The following is a 21080-nucleotide window of genomic DNA, read 5'->3' as shown; positions in this document are numbered from 1 at the left end:
CTGTAGACTGTTGAAACTTGGTTGCCGTTGATATCATTGCTGGCATCCGTGATGGAGGAGTGCTTGTGTCAAGGAGGCGAAGTGATCATTCGGTGACCCTGACAATGTCAGTACATGGAGGTGAAAAGCAGTAACGGGGTTGCACCATACCAAGCGCGCGGTTGCTGCATCATCTGCGATCATGTTTATTTTTCTTTTCTCCGGGCTTGATATAGACTGGCTCGCAACAATCATCGCCTCGAGTGTGACCACACTTTGAGCATTTCACGTGCAGCTTCCATATCTGAGGGTTCTCGAGGATGTCGTCTGGCCGGCTGCATTGGCAGCAGTACCAGTAGTTTGCTTCGGTAGATTTGCCCTTACCAGAAGGCATGGTAGAGGGTATTTATCAAAGAGACACCTGATCTGTGAGGGGAGGTGATGTCTTGCAGCTGATAAAGACAAGAAGGATGCTATGAGAAAGAGCACAGGATGATAGATATCACTGCTCCACGTACTTCTTGAGCTCTTAATATAAAGAATATGCCACTTGGTGAACCCGTAAAGGCCCATCGCAGTAACCCTTGGCGAACGGATGGGCACTATAGGGAGCACCGCAGGTAACCCCTGCCTGTACTCTTCATTGGAGAATAGCTGACCATTGGCGGCAGCGCTTCATCAAAAGCCGTTTCAGGTATCCTGACTCTTTGTGGCCTTTTGGTGAACCCTTCGATCCCAGGGCCTTCCGGGAGTCCCATTCTTTGGATAGTGCCTCATTGCCTGGTTGCCTTCTGATCACCCAAAGTCCATGCTGTCCGCCATAGCATTTTGGGGACTTTCAGCACGTGGACCGACGCATTAGTCGCCTGAGGCTGGAACTTAGGATGACAGGGGAGAGGGGCAGAATGGCAACTTAGGCCGGGAAAAGACTGGTGGGAATTTACCTAGGGAGCAGGACGAATGGAAGTCAGAAGTAGAGGAGTTGTGATCTGGAGCAAACAGACCTCCACTTGACGACTGTCCCGAGCGAGGGTCTTTGGTTCGAACTTCTTGTCGCTAGTCGTAAGATCAGGTGGTGAGCAGCTCCAGCGTGGCTCAAGAAGGCCATCGTCACCGAGTCTCCATTTTGGCTTTCATGCAGCGCCCATCTTTAGGCTCAAAACTAGAGCCACCAGAACGATGGATCGCGTTCGAGCCATGAGCGCCGATCACAGTGGTTTCGAAAAGCAGAGTGGATGCAGAAGGCCCACGAACTCTTTAGGGGAAGCCTGAATCGTGAGCTGCCAAGCGTAGGATCCCAGTCACCACGTTTTCCAAGAACTAGTGTGACAGAGGATGCATGCAGAAAGATCGACATCATTTGGGCGGCTGACTCTGAGAAATTCTGTCTATGGACGTTAGACACCAACAGAGGAAAAGCAAGAGCCTGTGAGATATTGTGCATTAACCAAGGCAGAATTGTTCTGAGCACGGAGATTGGCTGCACCGTATACACACGTCTCGGCGTCTCGCCAAGGAAAAAAATCTGCAGAAAGGCAGCAACTACAATCAATATGAGAATTCGAGGAAGATGACTCCTCGGGGTAAACAGAGATGCATGGGTGGGCGTGCTTCGGCTGTCCAGGAGAATCAGGTAAGCGGACGCGGGGACGAGATAAGAGAGAGGAGGGGAACAGGGAGCAGGGGAGCAGCTTCAGGCTGGGAAAATGCAGGATGATAAATTCCACACGAATTGTCCATGCTCCAATCGGAAAAGATCTCCAGCCTCAGACCACAGAGGACGTCAGTATACCGCGGATACCGTAAGTCTGTTTTCAAAAGTCCCAAGTCCACGAAGAGCCGACGGATAGTGTATTTCTTGTGGTTACGGAGGAGCTAATCCACAACCGATGGTTGACAGAGGCTCCCTGTGGACTCAGACGTTTTGGTTTTGGCCATGTATAAACTAGAACAAGAGGTTGGTCCTCTAAGCAGACTGTTCCGGCGTTGGCTGAACCAGCAGCACGCCAGGAAACCCGTGTCTTTGAAAGAGAGGTAACACCTGGTACGGTATTGCCAGCCTAGGACTCCATACTATCGAGTTCTTGCCATTTCCGTTTCTGCACCTTGCTCCAAGACAGCACCAATGAGACAGTCAAAGAGGAAATGAGGAGTCGTAGCGTGATTCGATGTCGTTGCAAGTTTGGTGATTGGAAGACTGGTTGAACTTGCTGGAGGTATCTTGTCCATATTAGCGGGAGCCAATCTGCACTATGCATGAGAGAACGTACCGGCCGGATGGAGGGGAAAATGAGAGCCCAGCGTGCTACTTGTGTGACCGTGGGAGCACTCTGTCTTGTTTTCTGAACTCCTTCTTTTGCTTGATGACAATGTCTTCGCAAGTTTCGCATTTCTTATAGAGACAATACGGGCAAGCGTTCGAGTTGTTGGCGCGTAAGTTCTCCTCGCCACACCGGCAACACTTCCAGCCATTAGAAGGGGCCATTCGGGTGTTGGACCCGCCCCCGTTGCTGCTCATGTTGACGTAAAGTTGTAAATTGATAATACAAACAAGAAAGGAAGACAAAAGGTGACGATCTTTCGTTGATAGTGCGGGTAGAAAGTTAGCAATGTACAGGGAAACCACCTTCGTTTATAAAATAAAATGGTGCTCTCGTGAAGACCATCTCACAGGATAGTAGCCTCTTGGTGCCGTTAAATGGTGGACAGAGAAGTCCCATCCGCAGCCACAGCCAGGCAAACTCGGATCTTTGTTGAAGAAACAAAACTTCAATATCCATGTTGAACCAACATAATTGCGCAAACAACGGGTACTGTGGAGTATCGGTGATGCCGGGGTATTCAACAGGGACCCGCAGGAGGACTCAGGGCTTTGCGAATGTCGAGAAATGATTGTGAAGAGACCTAAAGGCACCAGAGCGTTGGTGGAGCAGGGTCAGAGTCGGCCAGAAGAGCACAAAAAGACAATTGAAAGATTCCCAGGAGGATAGGCATGTTCACGGCGCTGCAAAGCTTGCTGGGTGCAAGTGGACCCAGCAGCTTCTAACCTGAGATATTGTCCTGTCATCCACACAATCATAGAAATACCCTAGCGTGCGGTGCTGTGACAAATGTCGACGCCATGGTGATTGCGTGTTTATTTTCCCTTGTGAGGAGTCGAGGAGTCCTAGTGGCCGCCTCCATCTGGAACGCCGCTCAAACAAGACGAGCTCGGTTCTCAGAGTGGTTTCAAAGGCATGACCAGTCAGTGAGCAAAGAAGTGTTCTTTCCTGCGCTTTTCAAAAAGACGCCCTACCCGAAAGTCTGATTGGTTGCCTTCCAAAAGCCACCCTAGGCAAAAGTCCTCCAAATGGACAAAAGCACCTAGGTCAGGAGGGAAGCAGTGGCTCAAGACTAGGCTCCAACGATCGGAGGAGCCTGGTCCCAGAATATCTTTTGGCTTTCAAGGGGCTGAGAATGATCTTGTAGAAGTTTGGTAGGATCATTTGTGTTCGTGTCCGCTGAATGTGGCGTCACACAAAGATCCCGACTTTCCACTGTCCTTAGGAGATCGATCCAAATCGCCGGTAGCCCAATCCGAATTGCTGCACTCTCGTATTGGAGCGTCAGACCGGAAGACAAAGGCTGCATGAGTCTGGGTCTTTCAGCAAAATTCACCGCATCGAGTCATAGAAGAGGCAGGTAGTCCGCCTGGGCGGGGGAAGATGTGATCGAGGAGAATGTCGGGATTTGGCCGGCCCCAGTCAACAAGCCTCCTGACTCACATCTGGGCATCGGGGCTGCACAGGGAATTGGCTGAGCAGCTTCCACGGCGCCTTTGCCTTTCGCAGACAGGATTGCGCGGATATCGCATGACTGATCTGGCGTGCGGGATAATGATGGGAATTCTGCCTGGCTCGCTGGCTGCCTTTTCCCGCAGCTTCAGCCCGACCCCGAGCCTTGGCACCGGCGCCTTGTGAGGCTAGTGAGACTAGTGAGGCTAGCCAATCACAGTCCCTCTCAGCCACTCCCGCTCACCCTGTCGAACCCCCCGCCTGTTCCTCCGTTCAACAAGGTCGCATTACACTCGGGATCTCTGCAATCATGCGGTGTGCTAGTCCATGACAGACTTCACAGTTGTGGAAAAGAGGATTTCTTTCTGTAACTTAGGCTTCTTGCACCTGGTCCACTTTCGACCTCAAACAGCCTCGAGACCCCAAGGGGCCTCAGCCTTGCAGAACTCTATCATAGTCGTGCGCGGGTTGGGCACTGTATCAGCGTCACCCACACTCTATGCCCAATCCAACGAGATGGGCTGAGCTGGGGCGCAGTAGACCTCAGTCAGCCCTCTCAACCTTTTTGAAAGACACCCTGGGGCCTGTCTACTAGCATCGTTGCAAATGTTTTCCCGGTGTTGCAGACTTTATCAACCGACTTCTCTAGGTGGACAGACAGCTAGGTGAGAATCCCTCAGGGCAATCTCTCCAACTCGCAGCCAGATGAACTTGCGTTCTGCACATGAACAAAGGATATGCAGGCTAGTCGCGCCGTTGCTGGGCGGATGCAAGTTGTGACAGCATTGTACTTCTGCTCTCGCTAATGCAGTAGCATCTGCAGCTGATCTGCGGCAGAAACTAGAATATCTGAAACCATTCAGAAGGCAGCCTAGACATGCGACCCTATTGCCATGCCTCGAAAGTAGAAGCATCATTAATAAAGCACACAAATCCCCCACACAACTCTGTCCTCATGCTTTGGCTCCGCCAACCGACTTAGCATCGACACCGACCTCCCGTCTTTTTTCAAACACACGACCTCTTGTAAACGCGGGCAATACATGTGGAACAGTCAGTGCTCAGTCCCGCCGCTGATATTGTCAAGTCAGGGGTTTTCGGTTCTTGAGAGTTTATGCTCCAGTGCTTTCAATGGGGCATGTAGGACACCGTTGGTGTTTATAGCAGTTGGCGCAAGAGGCATTGATCTTGACGGTCATCGGCCCATAACCGCAGTTGCAGCAGTACCAGACTTGTACGGCTCCGCCTGAGGTGGATGGATGCGTCAGAGGAAGACTGTTACAAGTTGAACTGGGAAAGTATCGTTGAAGATGTCCAAATCTGTTGCCTTCTTCTTCTAGTGACGGTGAAGATGGTTTCTCTCCCATCTGGTGCCGAGTTTCTGGTGCGGACAAGGAGGAATCGTACATTCTGGGGCTAAATAGCCATATCAGTAAGGGGCCGGGTTCGGTTGAATCTCACTTACCGCATATTGGAACAGTCCCGGATAGGATGGAGTAGCTGTAGTTGTTGTCCTCCCAGCAAGGAGGGTTGAAATGATGAAGAGATTTGAAGAGTAGTGATGGAGCACTCCTTATCATCACCAACCCATACTGTTCGTCAAAGTTTTGAGGCATTTACTTTGCTGGTTTGTCGGGATTTTGCCCCATTGAAGGCTGTGTGGTGGCCTAGGAGTCGGTGAAGATATGGGTACACAGCTGCTTTCACAGATGGACGTTAGACACTCGTCGAAGTCAATCTCTCATTGCTTGCCGGGTTGAGGAGGATGTGGCGCAGGTTTGAAACGGCAAAAAGTGATGGAAGGGAGCGAATGGGAAGGTAGAGTACCTAGTGTACATATTTCATACCAAGATTTGAGAAGCCCATTGGCCATCTCACAAGGGCCTGCGAAGAAAAGAATGGACCTTGGGTTCCACTGTAGCAGCCAGAAGCCCAAGTCAACCCCAAGGGCAAGGACTCGGAGCGGAAATTTTCCAGCTACCATAATCCTCCGCCTGTCGATTGGAGAGGACATGCATGAGATTCAGACCACGCGACTGCAAAGTCTAATTGCCAGCCGCATACAGCCTTGAGAAGACGGGCTGCTGCGGCACATCAAAGCATGCTTTGATTTGCCGCAACCCTGACGCCTTTTGGCCCTAAGGCAACCTTGAGAAAGGCATGAGCACTTGCTATAGTCGCCTTGAGGTGAGCATAGCAGTTAGACCACTCACCGCAAAGGCGGGAGAAGATTCCGAAACTTGTGTTTTCAAAAGTGTGCTTTCTCATATAAATCGTCAGAGGTGCAAACCCGCCTTCCGACATGGCCACTGCTCAAGGTAGACTATTGGTTGGCCCCAGGAAGACTAAGGCGTCCACAGCCCCGGGGCAGGAAATTGGAACACTCCGAGCTATTTATTGTAGAAGAGCTGCTGTTCCCGCGCCCCAGCATCGATCTGTTTAGGGACACACTTACTGCTTGATAGAAGCTCGATCGAATCAGGGTAACGTCGCTGTGGCTGAGTTATCACACGGTGGATTCAAGATATCACTCCCAATTTCAGCCCGCTGTGAAATAAGAAGACTTTGAGCCTGTGATGTGGTGTCTTCGAATCTAGTCTGACTTCTTGGGCCACAGGCGCAGAATGTTAACTGCCTCGGGCGCTTCATGGACTCGGACCAGCCTTTGCAAGTGTATTTTCGTTCTGAGGCATTCTCAAAGCGCCCACACACACGAAAAGCTATACTGGCCCTTCATCAGGAGACAAGATCGATCTCGCGAGTCAGCCGTGAAGGTGCCTTTTGGGGCTCTGCTCGACCTTTGAAAGACAAGAGAAAAAGGCTGGGTTTATTCGCAGATATTGGATCTGCCTGCTTGTGAACTGGGGAGTAGGCAGGCAACGAGCAGCAGACCCAGAACCAGGGTTTGGTACAACCAGATATGATCTGTGCGCGTCTCTGTCAGTAGAAAGACATTGGTTCCGGGGATTGTGCCTAGCTCATTGCGTCGGTAAGCACCTCGAGGTTTGGCGGATCCAAAGCACTTGTCTACCTGTTTCAACAGGTCTAGCCTCCGAAACGTCGCTCTCTCGCATCGTAATTATCTCCTCATGGCATACATTTAAGCCTTCTCCTGGGAAATCCTTGATTTCAAGATTGCTCCGATAGGAACCCCGCCTGAAGACATGGTAAAGAACGAAAAGGATCGAGCTGGGCCGCGTAACCCTGACCGCATATCAGAACCGACTTCACACCGGACCTTTCTCTTAACATGCTGAGCGGTTAGTCCTCTAGGCCAAGCTGATGCAGATCTATGCCTTCCTCACAGGAAACGAACATGATCTTGTTTTAGGAGTGATGAACGTCAGCAAGATGACAGCTGTGACGGCGCAACACGCGGCATGCCCACAGGTAGTGAAGGCTTAGCATTCGTGTTTTCACATGGGCGCATGATGTCCAATACGCAAATGAGAATGAAGAAGCTGTAATTGCGCTAGGGAACAAGATAACAATCAAGACCGCGAGTTAATAGAGGCAGGAAAGACCGAATGAATTGTGAATGCCGCTGACTACCTAGGTAATAAAGGGCCTATAAAAGTGGGGAAACTCCGCCGGCCAAGTGCCGCCCTCCCACTATTAATCATCTGCAATCCGCACCCTTGGTCTCTCTAGCTCTGCCAACCAACAACCACTGCGTGCAACCTCTCTCCACTCCTCTATTGCCACGACGATTGTCTTGCATCCTGCATTCCAGCTATCCTCGATCGATCTGATCTATAACCACTACCCCTGCACAACCCCACCGCTGTTCGAGATGTCTGGCAAGGAGAATACCAGCTCGGGAACCGGTTCGTCCGGCAGTTCGTACTACCCATACCAGGTCACCAATACCGGAGTCAATCGTGGAGTAAGATCCATACTTGGGATTTCACAGTCTCCTCGTTGGCTAATCCGTGGATGCAGGGAAACAGCTGGGACGCACGCACTCAGCCTGGAGGATCTGCCTATCACTACTCCAATACCGGTAAGGAGCCTGTTTTGCATGCCCAGAGCCGTAATGAAGTGTACTATGCTTGCTGTTGCAGATGGCTCCTACTACTACTCCAATGCTAACGGCAGCACCTACCACAACAACGGCAGTGGAGGCTCAACCTACAAATCTCCCAACGGCAATGTCTACAAGAAGTGAATGGGATGGAGCTATGCCCAGGGATATTGTTTGCTCGACGTGAAAAAAGAGTTCTGCAACAGACCACATGCCTTACACTAGCAGCACATCTCGTTTCGTGTGGGAGCTTCCGGCAGCGCGTTGAGGAGGAACCACCTGGCAGTATGAAAACGAGCTCGATCGACCAATCATGACAATCTCAATGCATCGGCGTACCATACAGTATGATACACTGCTAGGCATATCTTTCAATGGGGCTGGGGGCGAACCATAATTACATAGGCAACGAACATGCGTCGAAGCGGAAAATATCTCACCACCCATAGGGCGCTAGCTGAATGCAAATGCAAGTCATACTCTACCTTTACCCACCTGAAAGAACCCCACTGCGCAGAAATAGCCCGAGCTCTTATTCCGCACTGTCTTCTTAATCTTCGAGGCATGTTAGATGATCCTTTTTGCCGCGTGGCTTGCATAGCTAATGATAATTCTCTCAAAACAGAATGGAGAATCGAGACACCTCTCCATGCCCACTATGGTGGGAATCGGACGCCGAGCTATGGCATTATTACCGAGGTGCTTGTTCTTCAGCAGGGAACATTGCTTATGAATGGGTAATCTGGACCGGGCTAAACAAGTCTGTCGCGACACAGCTTTTCAAACAGCCGGTCTGGGCGAACCGGGGTGTTCGCGATTCTCTTGCAGCTTCAGCCTTTCGACACGCCCATCAGGCTGAGCCTCCAGGGATTTTCAGGGGTTCCTTTGAGTGGCTCTCGCCACCGTTCGCTTCTTGAGGGGTCCCTGAGCCGCTAAGAAAGTCGGTAGAGCTATTCGATTCTCGAGCTAACTTCGGTGCTCTGAGTAAGTATCTCTCGTGCTCCGTAACATGCCAGGGCCGACAGGGCAACTTGCAGGGATCATCACCACCAGGAACCTCGGGTGTGGCGTCGTTCGCAGGAGACCCGTTGTTTGCGAGGCATCCTGCTTCTGCGTTTGGCAGAGCGGCCTCATTTCTTGATCAGTCAAAATGTGGAACAACTCAGGAGACCCACACGGCACGGCCTTCTTCCTTACCAGATACTTTCTGCCTAGCAGGAAGGGCACGTTTAATTCCGTTTTGTAAATGAATGTAGATTCGTTCCAACAAACTTAATGCTGCTATCAGAGTCCACTCGCCGACATCACTCGGAGTACTGAGTCTACGGACATTCAGAAGGCATGCATGCCCGTTTAGAGGTTAGAATGGCTAGGTGGCCGGTGCAATTCAACAATATAAGCTAAATGGCTGCGCAAGCACACAGTCGGACTGAAGTTAACACACCAGCTCGCCTCTCGTGGACCATGGCCACGATTAATCACAGGCCAAATTCAGTGCCGAGGCCGACGAGGGTTGCCCAAGTCAAGAGAGTATGTTGAAGATATCCTTCATGCCCCGACGTACGCCATTGACGTGCTCAGTTTGAATACGGTCTCTGTTGGGAAAGTCTTGATAGCGGTTCTGGAATATGGAGGTAGAAGTGGACATGCTGCCTGTCTAATCAAGAATCCAGGTGGAGCTTTGGGACTGAAGCCTGATGTTCGGGATGCGGACATGTAAGACAGAAGTTACGGTCATTTGACGCCGGTCAGAAATGGATTGAGAAGTCATGCGGTAGAAAGTGCTGAGGTACTGAGGCGGTGCTCGAATGCTTCGGATCATGATGGCGGTGGCTGTGGATGCGGAGGGCAACGGATAACCATAAAGCCAGGAAACGCAGCTGCCACTCTGCCGCTATGCCCCGACCAATATTTTCTTCCCGCGTTTCTCCAATCCTGTGTCCCTTCTGGGAGATGTTGTATCAACCCTCGCCGTTGTTCGCTGAGAGCATTCTGTCTTTTGCATGGGTGCGCGCCAGCTCTGGAGGTTGCGTCTCTCCTTGGAGAGCTTTCAGGCGCCATGTCGGCACTGGTCAAGCTGTCAGCTCCGACCTTCGGGACACAGCAAGTGGGCAAAGATCAAACATGACAAGGGTAAGGCAGATGCGGCGAAGAGCAGAGTCCGTACCCACCTATCTGCGGACATCATTATGGCTTCAAAGTGTAAGATATGAACAACATAGTTCAATGAGGCTCTGAAACTGATTGTGATACAGTGGGCGGGCCTGATCCCACCATGAACTCCAGACTGGCACATGCGATCGCAGTCGCCAAAAAGGGCCAGCTCTCCAAGACTGCCATCGAGAACGCCATCGCAAAAGGACAGGGGAAATCTCCAAGTGGCCAAGCCCTTGAAAATGTCACCATCGAAGCTATGCTACCTCACGGCGTTGCGGCTATGATCGAGTGCCAGACAGACAACAAAGCGAGGACGCTGACAGATATCCGGTACATCATCACCAAAGCCGGCGGCACAGTCACCCCTACAGCATTCATGTTCGAGAAGAAGGGGCGCGTCTCGTTTGAAGAGCAGGAAAAGATCAGTGTGGAAGAGGCGCTTGAGGATGCTATCGAGGCAGGAGCCCTGGACATTGCTTCGGAAGAGAACAAGCTGGTGGTCGAGACAGAGCCCGGTGATGTTATAGCTGTTGCTCACAAGCTTCAGAGCAAGCTGGGAATCCAAGTGGAAAAGGCAGAGGTGGTCTACATGCCGAATGAGGATTCCATGGTTACCCTGTCCGCGCAACAGGAGGAAGAGGTGCAGACTATTTTAGACTCGTTAGAGGAAGACCCGAGTCTTCAGAATCTGTATATCAATGTTGGGCCTGCATGAACAGGCTCTCAAGCTTGACCGATTGAAAAGAATAATTGTCCGTGCTTGTAGATGTGCCGTTATTGAGACATCACTGCGATTAAGGTGGCTACGGCGAAGCACTCATATAACCAACGCAGTCGCTTCCAGCGTGGCCTCAACTGATTTTGAAAGTGATCTAAGAACATTGATACGGAAGACTTGTCCATTATATGGTGTCTTGACGCAACTGACAGTGCCATTTTAGAAGTCTACCCGTTAATAACTGGCACTATCAGGTGGTTGTGTCTAGATTCTGGACGCTGTCACCCCAGTATGGATCCTAGTGCGACAATCATCAACTGGCAGCATGCCTTTGAAAACCATCGCATCCCACAAACCCGCGTGATTGAAAAGCAGTTGCGGGCAAGTGCTGCACAAAACAAAGACAAGCTGCGAGCTCTCGTTGGGTAGGTTGCCTCTCCTGCTCCCGACTGGGACGTACAATATCACAGTACTGATTCTCTTAAAATACCAGCGGGAGCTATCGCGAGCTTTTGGCAACTGCCGAAGCCATTGTCGTCCTAGATGCACAGACTAGGTCTGCAGAGGACAGCCTTGTGTCAATCAGTCACAATTGCAGACCCCTTCAGCAAGATGCCTCTCCTCGACCTCCGCCGGCCGACAAAGTGGCGCTGGCCCAGTTTCGCCTCCTGCAGCGGTGCTGCTCGACTGCGGCTTCATCTCTTCGTGACCACCATATCTTGCAATGTGCTCAACTCATGGTCGTCTCGAGATTACTGTTGAAGTCTCTGGGCGACCAGGACACGCTGACCAGGAGCCTCGATTCCCTGCGGAACAGACTTGGTGCACTTCGGCGGCAACTGCTTCTGCGAATAGAAGCTAGGTTGACCAACCCTACGTCAACGCTGTCGGATCTTCTCGAGTCAATGTGTGCTTACTGCTTGGTCACCAGCAGTTCTTCTGAGGATGCCCTGGCGCATCTGCGCCAGCTCAGGCTTGAGAAAATCCGGCGTCAGCTGGCCGCCTCTCGCCAGCGACCTACCATTTGTCACGCCTTACGGTACCAGATAGTATCCTTACAGACTTTCAAGTCTCTGATAGGACGCCCGATGATCGACTCTATTAATCACTTGCAGAAGAGACCAATATTGGAGGATCCGTCTATCAGAGGCCTGGAACCTCTAGGCCTTGATCAGACTTTCTTATTGATTCCAGATGAAATACGGTCATTTGTTCCCTACTTCAAGAGAAGTGCACCCACATTCGAAGAGACGCAAGGTAAACTGGAGACATGGTCCCGGGAGTGCTTACGAACATTTTCTGATTCACTGCACCATTATCTTGCTTCAGTGGATCAGATAGCCGAGGTGCTGGAATTGCGGCAAGAACTTTACACCACTCTCCTCCCTTCCTACTTCTCAACGCCAGCAGGGTCGGACATCAAAGATCAAATCTCTCAGGCTCTGAACAAGAGATTGCACGACATTTGCCACAATCGCAGTGCTCGCCTGGCTCACATCACGACCGTGCTTCTCGACAAACTTGCCACCAGCAGGACCACAAAATCATTATGGGATTCAGAGCTTGCCTTATCAAATTTGGATGCCGGAGGGGCTCAGCTCATTACCCGCGTCAGGAAAAGACATGAGGGCAGTAATGTTGCATTGTCTAAAGCTTCAAAGTCATTGAATACATGGATCACGACTACGAACAACGCATTCGATCAACTTGACGAAATCGCGAAAATAAGATGGAGAGATATTGTTGAAGAGCCCGACGAAGAGAATGAAGACGAAGCCTCTGATCTGATCAGAGAGCTGTGCGAAATGGACTCGAGGTTGTACCGCAACAGCCTACAAGACACGTTGCAGAAGGCGTTGCTGGAATATGAGGCAAGTATCACACAAAGAGCCATCCAGGTGGTGGATGAGCCAAAGACTGTCTTACATGTCGTGGCATTGTTGCGCGCCATCAGGGTTTCAATGACTTCCTTGCAGCATGCATTTCCACAACAAGCAAGATTTACAAAGCTCCCTGAGATTGTCCACAAGTTGCATCAGCTCGTGGCTGAAGAAGTCAGTGTCCAATTGGCCGCGTCAAGAGAAGGCAAGAAGAAGCCAATGGGCTGGAACAAGGACATGCTGCCGGACAGCATGCCCTCCCCTTGTGCATTCTCAACTTTACGACAACTGTGCAAGATCATGCTGGAGATTGGTGGCACCGATTTGTGGTCTCTTCCCGTGGTTGAATTGGTTAAAGAAGCCGTCAGATCTCACATCTTCAGATCTGAGTCCAAGGTCTGGTATGTGGAGAACGAGTTTGACGAAGCATATCTCAGTATTGCTCTTGGACGAGATACATCAACCCTGCCTGAGGAGAAAGCGAATATAAAGTCTGCATCTGAGTACTGGGCGAGGACGAAGTCGTTGTTCGGCGTGCTTGCCTAATACGTACGCACAGCCACGGCGCAGCACGAAGCAGTTACGACCGTCTCGTGGAAGAGGAATGCGGGAATGGGGTATTCATATGAGGTAAAGGGTGGCATCTATGTGTCAATGGTGGTGTTTGTACTGGTACAGCTTCGTTGGCTTTAGTAAGACCTGCATGCCAACTTATATTTGGCTGTATCTACGCTTCTTACCACCACCACCGCCACCACCACCAACTTTCCATACTTGTAAGACTCCTATTTCAGATCCATTACGTTGCCTTGATCTTCGTGACCCGCCGTCAGCCTCGTGAGACGTGAAGCCGGAAGCCGGAAGAATATTTGATCCGCAAATGTTCCGCGTTGGCCCCCTATTCAACTTCTCGGTTTCTCCGTTTCACTGTCGCACGGTCGCACGGTCGCACGGTCGCAATCTTCATCCTTATCTTGTCATACCAAGTCGTTGAAACGATATGTTCATGGCTCAGATCAGTTTACGTCTGCGAAGTCTTTGCCGAAACCGACGATGATCAAGTGGAGCGGTCCGCCATAGTCCCGTTATCATCTACACTGTGCTCCTACGTGTCAGCTTTACGGACTTATTTCTCAGAGCCTTGTTTAAGCCCAGTTGATTGCAATTACATTCTTCAGACGTCCCCTCATCCGGAATTCAGAGCATCGAAAATGATCTAGCGCTTCGCCCAACAGAGTGTGTAATGAACCTTATCTAATTGTCACTTCGCGGCCACCATATGTGAAGACGAGGCATTTCATCTTGCTCAGAGGAGGGCTGCTGCGGATGAATCTATGATTTGAAAGAGTCCTTCGCATCCGAAGATGCATGAGGTTGAACTCGAGACGCTCGCGGGAGCACCATACCCGCTACGGCGCTCATCCCATCAATCAAAGGATACAGTTGTGCCACGACAATCAAATGATGGGCTCCGCAGAAGCAGCATTTCGGAAATGCTGGAAATGCTGGATGAACCAGGCAAGTTCGAGGCTTCGAATGGACCAGAAGTTCATGATCTGACACGCCTCAACAGAAGACAAACCGCTAATATCTCCCGACTCGTCTGATGAGGACAATATCGCGTATCCGACCAAGGTGGAACTGGAGACTCTTCCCCGCGTGGCCGACAAAATCCCCTGGCGCGTCTACACGGTCGCCTTTGTGGAACTGTGCGAACGGTTCTCGTACTACGGCACGCAGATCCTGTTCCAGAATTTCGTCCAGCGAAGACTGCTCACCCCGACCGGGCGAGCCCCCAACCCAGGCGGAGATACAGACAACAACCCCGGTGCGCTGGGTCAGGGCCAGCAGATGGCTACTGGGCTGGGTACTTTCTTCTCCTTTTGGTGTTACGTGACGCCTCTGCTGGGAGCATGGTTGGCGGACACCTATCTTGGAAGGTAACACCCCACCTGGCCGAACCGTGGGATTTCTCGGAAGCCAACAGCTACTGATGAAAGACCTGCAGATACAAGATGATCATAATGGCGATTGGCATCGCCGTCATCGGCCACGTTCTTCTCACCATCAGTGCCTTGCCTTCTGTGCTAGCACACACCGACACGGCCCTCGTTGCTTTCATTATCGCCCTCGTCGTCTTCGGCCTCGGGACAGGAGGCTTCAAACCGAACATTTCACCTCTGATTGCCGAGCAGATTGTGTCGGAGAAGCTGCGCGTTTCGATCGACGCTAAGAGCGGAGAGCGCGTGATTATCGATCCCGCTCAGACGTCGGCCAGGATATACAACTGGTTCTACCTGTTCATCAACATTGGCGCCCTGATAGGCCAGATTTCCATGTCCTACGCGGCGTTGTATGTCGGGTACTATCTGGCATTTTTGCTACCCACGCTGATGTTCCTGCTCTGCCCCGTCATCCTCGTCCTCAACAAGAAGAATTACCGCCTCACCCCGCCGCAGGGCTCCGTGCTGGGCCCCACCGTCAAGACACTCCTCTACGCCCTCCGGCCATATTGGTCCTGGAACCCTTTTAGAGTAATCCGCAATGTCCGCAAGACAACCACGTTCTGGACCGCTTTAGAGCCATCCCGGATCCCACCCCACAAGCGGCCCTCATGGATGACATTCGACGACGCGTGGGTTTCCGAGTTGCGTCGCGGCGTGAAAGCGTGCTCCGTCCTGCTCTGGTTTCCTCTCTACTGGCTCACTTACAATCAGATGAATAATAATCTGACATCGCAAGCGGACACAATGAGGCACGCCGGTGTTCCTCCGGAGATTGTCTCGAACCTGGACCCGCTGACCCTGATCATTCTGATTCCCATCTGCGACCTGGTCATCTACCCGGCGCTCACCAAACGGTGGGGCGTGAAACTGACACCGATAAAGAAAATCACGCTGGGATTCTGGTTCGGCGCCGCGGCCATGGCGTACGCGGCGGTTTTGCAACATTACATCTACACGCACAACGAGTGCGGATATTATCCCTCTGAAGGCCAACAAGACCTAATTGAGGGAACCGACAGCGTTGTTGGCGGCGGCGGCACAAGAGACTGCCCCCCAGCGACCATCTCCATCATCTACCAAGCCCCGATCTACCTCCTCGTCGCGATAAGCGAGATCCTCGCCAGCATCACGTCGATCGAGTACGCCTTCACAAAGGCGCCCCGGAACATGCGCTCCATGGTGCAGGCGTTTTCGCTGTGCATGTCCGCCGTGGCGAACCTCATCGGCGAGTCCTTCCTGTGGCTCGCCCGCGACCCGTACCTGGTGTGGAATTTCGGGGTCATGGGCGCCGTGGCGTTCGTCGCCGGCGGGATGTTCTGGTGGTTCAATAGAGAGTTGGATCAGGAGGAGGACGCGATGAATCAGTTGCCCCAAGGCAGGATGCGGGACGGAATAAATGGGGGTAGAAGGGAAGGAGATGAGGGAGCAGAGGTAGAGGATGGACAAGTGTCCAAGCGTGAGACTGGGAGTGCTGCCTCAGGTTCTGGTTCTGGTCGTGGCATGGATACGAGCTGGAGTGATCTGGCTGATGCCGACAACGGATCCCACGAGAGTCTGCTGGGCGGCAAGGCTCCGTGAGTGACGAGAGGAGCTAGGACTGCACGTCTTCGTTACAAAGTCGTCTAGGGCGAGCAAATGCCTTTGCACACTGGGACTGGGCCATATCATGTCGGATAGATGTTGCTCACCCAAGGGAATGAACAGGATACTAGAGAGAGGGTTTATGAATTCGAAAACTTGGACCGAACTTTGGGATTGCTAGTTGCAGGCAGGCATTCCAGAACACGACAGGAACAGTCCACAAGGGATTGTATCGTGGACAATGGTGTGGGATAAAATTGGATGTTGCAGATACTCCCCATCTGTCTGCGTCTGCATTTGCAATTATCGTGCGAATAAACCACAGCTGGAATTTGAAAGTTCGAACCAACTCAAATTCGAGGGCTTCTTCTCGTGATACTGCGAAATTCAACCCAAATTTCGGACAAAATCAGTTGCTCGCTAAAACTTTTGGCCAGTTGAACCCCGGTTGACCGCCAGCCAGTTGTCATCCGATTTGGATCAAGTAACGGGTCGACCGTCTAGGCGAGAAGTGTCCCTGTTTAGACCTGAATGCCCGCCCTTTTTCCCCATCGGATATGTAATCTCCAATGACAGTATTCGTCAATCGTCATGTGTAGCCCTTAGAACTCACCGAAGGCGGAAAGGGCAAACATAAGTCCGAAGCTGATTTTAAAGGCCAAATTGTCGTTGATTGCACTGTGCAGATCGATGTTCTTGAAGTATCGTTGCAAACGATCCACCGGAATGAAATTGTATCCTCTTCGAGCGGCAAGCTGCCAAACGACAATGCCCAATCCGATCAGTAACGTTAAGCTTGTGGAAAAGGCCGACACGACCACTCCCGCAGCCAGGCCTAGAATAGAACCGAAACTTATTTGTTTAACAGCGGCAGGATTGATCGTCTTTCCATCTTTTGTGAGGGGAGTTTTGGCTTCGCGGGAATTTGAGGACGAGGAGGAGGAGCTGCTAAATTCAGCGGCACCTGCGGGAGATGGTGAATAAGGTGAAGAGTCGAGTCTGATGACGGACGAGGGATGTATGAAGGGAAGGGAAGCCGTGAGGCCGAATGCAACGAGAACAGGACGCTTGAAAGCCGGTCTTGCTAGAGGAGCGGATATGGATCTCAAGACTGAGGGAAAGGAGAGGGAGGGTCGTATCACGGTTCGCAGCAGCATAGTTGGTTGATGAGGCAACTATGAAAGGCGCGGGGAGTGGAAAGTCGGGCTGGGGATCCGGAGCACAGTGGATAGATGGAAGAGAGACCTCTTAGCAGACAGGCTAATTGTGATTGCTAAGGCTTCGAAGGAGCTGGACGGCAACGCAGATGAAAAGCAATGATGAGAGAAGATGCGGTTGAGGTTGCGGAGTGCAGTGGCCGATGCATGATGTCACGGGGCGCAGGTACACAATGACTCGCAGTTGGTAGAGACCCAGATCCGTCCCGCCCTCTGGGCCACCACCTCCATCAAGTCCCAGGACACCCGCTATGCCCTCATGCCACCTGCAAATCACATCTTACATTAGATGTACAATCGCTTACGAGACGCTTTGCAAGCACCAACTGCACTTGAACGGTTTCGAGCCATAGTTCGTCCAGCCATGACCACAATCCTTTTCCCGAGCCACTGGTGCAGTCCCATACCCGGCTGCCGGAGCCCAGAGCCATGCGACTTTCGGGATTCAGGTCCCTTGACGGGTCCCGAAGGCACGAATTCCCAGGCACCCCTTGCCGGCCTTTGGGAGTGGGACAACTATTGGCCCTCTAGACCGCAAACTTCCTTGCCCATCCCGCAATGCGAGATGGGTGGAGTCTGGGGAAAGGGGGTATTTCCGTGACCTTGGTCGTATATATTGACAATCATGAGACGACGTCCAGTGACTCTACACATCCTTCATCAGGCCGAATCTTTTCTTCCTACCACTGAACTTACAATCTATCCTCAGTCACCAACGCCAATATGTCAGGCTCAGTGGTTACCAATGGCGTGCCCGAGATCAAGTCCAAAGTGGTGGAAACACCACTCCTTATTGTTGGTGCGGGGCCAGCTGGCGGCTCGTTGGCCTGCTTTCTCTCATATCCGCCTTATTCAATGACAGGTATCATGATATCTGCTGCCACTACAACATCACAGACACCGAGGGCGCACATTACGAATCCGGCCGCCTTTGAATGTCTTCGAGATATTGATTTGGAACAAACTTGTCTTTCCCAGGCTGTTGAGGGCGACTGCATGGTCCATACCCGTTGGTGCCATGATATGACCGGCGAAGAATATGCTCGGATCTATTCGTGGGGTAATGACCCGAAAAGACACGGGGAATATGAAGCAGCCACTCCTTGTCATCATGTCGACTTGCCTCAAACGATTTTTGAGCCTATTCTGGTTCAGAGGGCGTCGGCTCAAGGCTGGGATGTCAGATTCCGAACCAGCTTCGTCAATTTCGAGAGAGAAGACGACGGAAAAATACTCAGTCGAGTCCGAGACGAATTAACCGGCACCGAATACTATATCCGCTCACAATATCTTTTTGGATGTGATGGAGCAAGGAGCCAAGTCCTGCGAGAGCTCAAGATCCCTTTGATCAAGAAGCCGGGCCAGGGATTGGCCTTGAATGTCTTGGTGAAAGTGGATCTTAGCGATTCTGTTGAGGCTAGGAAGGGTAACCTGCACTGGGTATTTCAACCCGAGAAGGAATATCCAGACTTCGCCTGGAGCGGACTGATCAGAATGGTCAAACCATGGAATGAGTGAGTCAAACCCTCGTTCTTCATATAGCAGCTACTAACCAAGGTTTCCAGGTGGATGTTCATTCTCTTTCCCAAACCTGGAACAGAGTGGAAAGAGCCCACTCGTGAGCAATACCTCCAAAGATGCAAAGAAATTGTTGGCCGAGACGACCTCCCCTTGGAAATTCTTGACATCTCTAAATGGTACATCAACGAGATTGTGGCAGAGTACTACTCCGATGGCAACATCTTCTGCCTAGGCGACGCTGTGCACAGGCATCCTCCCTTCAATGGTCTCGGATCCAACACCTGCGTGCAGGATGCGTTCAACCTGGCGTGGAAAATCAAATACGTCACTCAGGGCCTTGCGTCTCCTGCAATTCTCGAGACATTCAGTCATGAGCGGCAGCCTGTTGGCTTGGGTGTGATTACCCGCGCGAACCAGGGTATCCGAGACCACGTCCCTGTTTGGAGAGAAATGGGTCTTATGGAGGAAACAGTCGAGGAGAGAATGAAGATCTTTAACAGCCTGAAGACAGCCACACCTGAGGCCCGAGAACGGCGGAGACGGGTCAATGCGGCAATCGAAGGGACGAGTCACGAATTCCACGGTATCGGCGTCGAGATGAATCACAGGTATGAATCAACAGCCGTGTACCTTGACGATGAAATCAAGGCTAGTACGCCCAAGCCCGAATGGCCCGAAGACCCAATCCTGCATCACAAAGTCAGCACTTACCCGGGCCATCGACTTCCTCATGCGTGGCTGAATCGGACCATTCCCGTGAAGGACCACACTTCAACGATTGACCTGGCTGGACATGGACAATTCTGTCTGCTGACTGGTATTGGGGGCGAGAAGTGGATCGAGGCTGCAGAGAAGGTTGGCAAGGAGCTCGGAGTGGAGATTAACACCCACACGATCGGATGGGGACAGGATTGGGTCGATGTTTATCGGGATTGGTAAGTGCTTCCCGGCGTGTGATTCGAAGCTTCGTGGCTGACTTGTCTCGTGAACAGGGAGCGTAAGAGAGAAGTCGAGGAAGATGGATGCGTGCTTGTCAGGCCTGATCGGTTTGTCGCATGGCGATCAATGGGTCTACGGGATGACTGCGCTGAGAAGCTGGGCGAGGTCTTGAAGAGAGTCCTCGGACGGTCATAGCTGTGGGCCATTTGATTCATTCCTAGGTCTTGCGGGTTTGGTCATGAGCGGTGCGTATCAACTGGTCCCTTGGGAAAGGTATTGGGAGGGCACATATTTGAAGCCTACGAACGGCGCCGCACGACATGTAGAAATTGTCCAATTGGGCGGGTTCCTCCTGACGAGGCCATTTTATCAATCCAGTACTTTCAATTTCTGAGCCGAGCACATCTCTACAGATCCTCACAGATGTTGCGATAATGTCGTTCATGTTTCCTCGTCCCACCCCATCTCATTACTCGTACCTAGGTACCTAAGCCGCACCCTCCCTCATCCATCCATGTCCCAGGTACCCACCGCACCATCTTCCTTCTCCCACTGACCCACTATCCCAATATGAAAATGATATGAATTAGGTCCTCCAAATACGACCCAACAATTCACACACAGAAAAAATCAAAATCGATGAATTGAGCCCTCCTCCAGTCCCCGGGCTGGAAGAGTGAAGGATAACAAAAGCAAGATTGGTTCAATGGTAGAATTCATCGTTGCCATCGATGAGACCCGTGTTCGATTCACGGATCTTGCACGCCTCGCATCTTCTTTTTGTTCCTTTTTGAACATGGACGAAGCGTGTTGCTTTTTGTGGTGAGTGGTCCCGTAGGTATCAAAGACATTTTTGGGATTTACCTGCTCTGTTTTACTCGGACACCCACCCCTTGAGACACCTCCGGGGACTTGCTCAGTGCGTCTCCCCAGCTTGGAACTTTTTCGCATACCCACAGATTGTACCGATGGGGCCTTGGGAGGGCGGAATCCCTGCGTCAACCGCCTGTGGACGTGAGTGTGCAAGAAAAAATCTGTTCCTAGTCGAATCCGCAATTCTTTGGATCCACACAACCGCCTGCAGTGGCGGTAGTCGTTCCAACGGTGGGGGTGCTCTTTCCCAGCAGCTTGATGGAGCGGAGGCTGAAGAGGCGTAGGCGTCCACATTTGCTGTTCCCTTACGAGACTTCTCAAGGAAGGACGGAGCCCCAGTTCGACGTTTGAAGGTTTCATTAATTAATGACTCGATAGCTCAAGCTACTGTAGGTACCTAGGGTAGATCGGG

The 21080-nt window shown here is 51.6% G+C and overlaps 6 protein-coding genes and 1 non-coding gene across 7 annotated transcripts; 6 read left to right on the top strand and 1 right to left on the bottom strand.

Moving 5' to 3' along the window:
• Positions 1 to 7545: 7545 nt before the first annotated feature.
• On the top strand, positions 7546 to 7920 carry Z520_07472 (uncharacterized protein; the record flags this gene model as incomplete). Its single annotated transcript, XM_016777969.1, has 3 exons — positions 7546 to 7638; positions 7695 to 7755; positions 7817 to 7920. 3 exons carry the CDS (start codon positions 7546 to 7548, stop codon positions 7918 to 7920), a joined length of 258 nt encoding a protein of 85 aa, XP_016630875.1.
• A 1859-nt stretch (positions 7921 to 9779) lies between these two features.
• Z520_07471 (uncharacterized protein) lies at positions 9780 to 10648 on the top strand (the record flags this gene model as incomplete). The annotated part of the gene is made up of 2 exons (XM_016777968.1): positions 9780 to 9978; positions 10032 to 10648. The coding sequence occupies 2 exons, from the start codon at positions 9780 to 9782 to the stop codon at positions 10646 to 10648; spliced, it is 816 nt and encodes a 271-aa protein (XP_016630874.1).
• Positions 10649 to 10942: 294 nt separating this feature from the next.
• Z520_07470 (uncharacterized protein) lies at positions 10943 to 13077 on the top strand (the record flags this gene model as incomplete). Its single annotated transcript, XM_016777967.1, has 2 exons — positions 10943 to 11076; positions 11145 to 13077. 2 exons carry the CDS (start codon positions 10943 to 10945, stop codon positions 13075 to 13077), a joined length of 2067 nt encoding a protein of 688 aa, XP_016630873.1.
• A 918-nt stretch (positions 13078 to 13995) lies between these two features.
• Z520_07469 (uncharacterized protein) lies at positions 13996 to 16115 on the top strand (the record flags this gene model as incomplete). Its single annotated transcript, XM_016777966.1, has 3 exons — positions 13996 to 14053; positions 14105 to 14471; positions 14540 to 16115. 3 exons carry the CDS (start codon positions 13996 to 13998, stop codon positions 16113 to 16115), a joined length of 2001 nt encoding a protein of 666 aa, XP_016630872.1.
• Positions 16116 to 16720: 605 nt separating this feature from the next.
• Positions 16721 to 17275, bottom strand: Z520_07468 (uncharacterized protein; the record flags this gene model as incomplete). The annotated part of the gene is made up of 1 exon (XM_016777965.1): positions 16721 to 17275. The coding sequence occupies one exon, from the start codon at positions 17273 to 17275 to the stop codon at positions 16721 to 16723; it is 555 nt and encodes a 184-aa protein (XP_016630871.1).
• Positions 17276 to 18058: 783 nt separating this feature from the next.
• Z520_07467 (uncharacterized protein) lies at positions 18059 to 19990 on the top strand (the record flags this gene model as incomplete). Its single annotated transcript, XM_016777964.1, has 3 exons — positions 18059 to 18849; positions 18901 to 19791; positions 19849 to 19990. The coding sequence occupies 3 exons, from the start codon at positions 18059 to 18061 to the stop codon at positions 19988 to 19990; spliced, it is 1824 nt and encodes a 607-aa protein (XP_016630870.1).
• A 497-nt stretch (positions 19991 to 20487) lies between these two features.
• Z520_07466 lies at positions 20488 to 20558 on the top strand. Its single transcript has one exon. It is a non-coding gene; the product is annotated as a tRNA-Gly (tRNA).
• The last annotated feature ends 522 nt before the right edge of the window (positions 20559 to 21080 follow it).

Source organism: Fonsecaea multimorphosa (assembly GCF_000836435.1).
Source record: "Fonsecaea multimorphosa CBS 102226 unplaced genomic scaffold supercont1.15, whole genome shotgun sequence".
NCBI classification, from domain to species: domain Eukaryota; kingdom Fungi; phylum Ascomycota; class Eurotiomycetes; order Chaetothyriales; family Herpotrichiellaceae; genus Fonsecaea; species Fonsecaea multimorphosa.
This window is presented reverse-complemented; position numbering and strand designations above follow the sequence as displayed.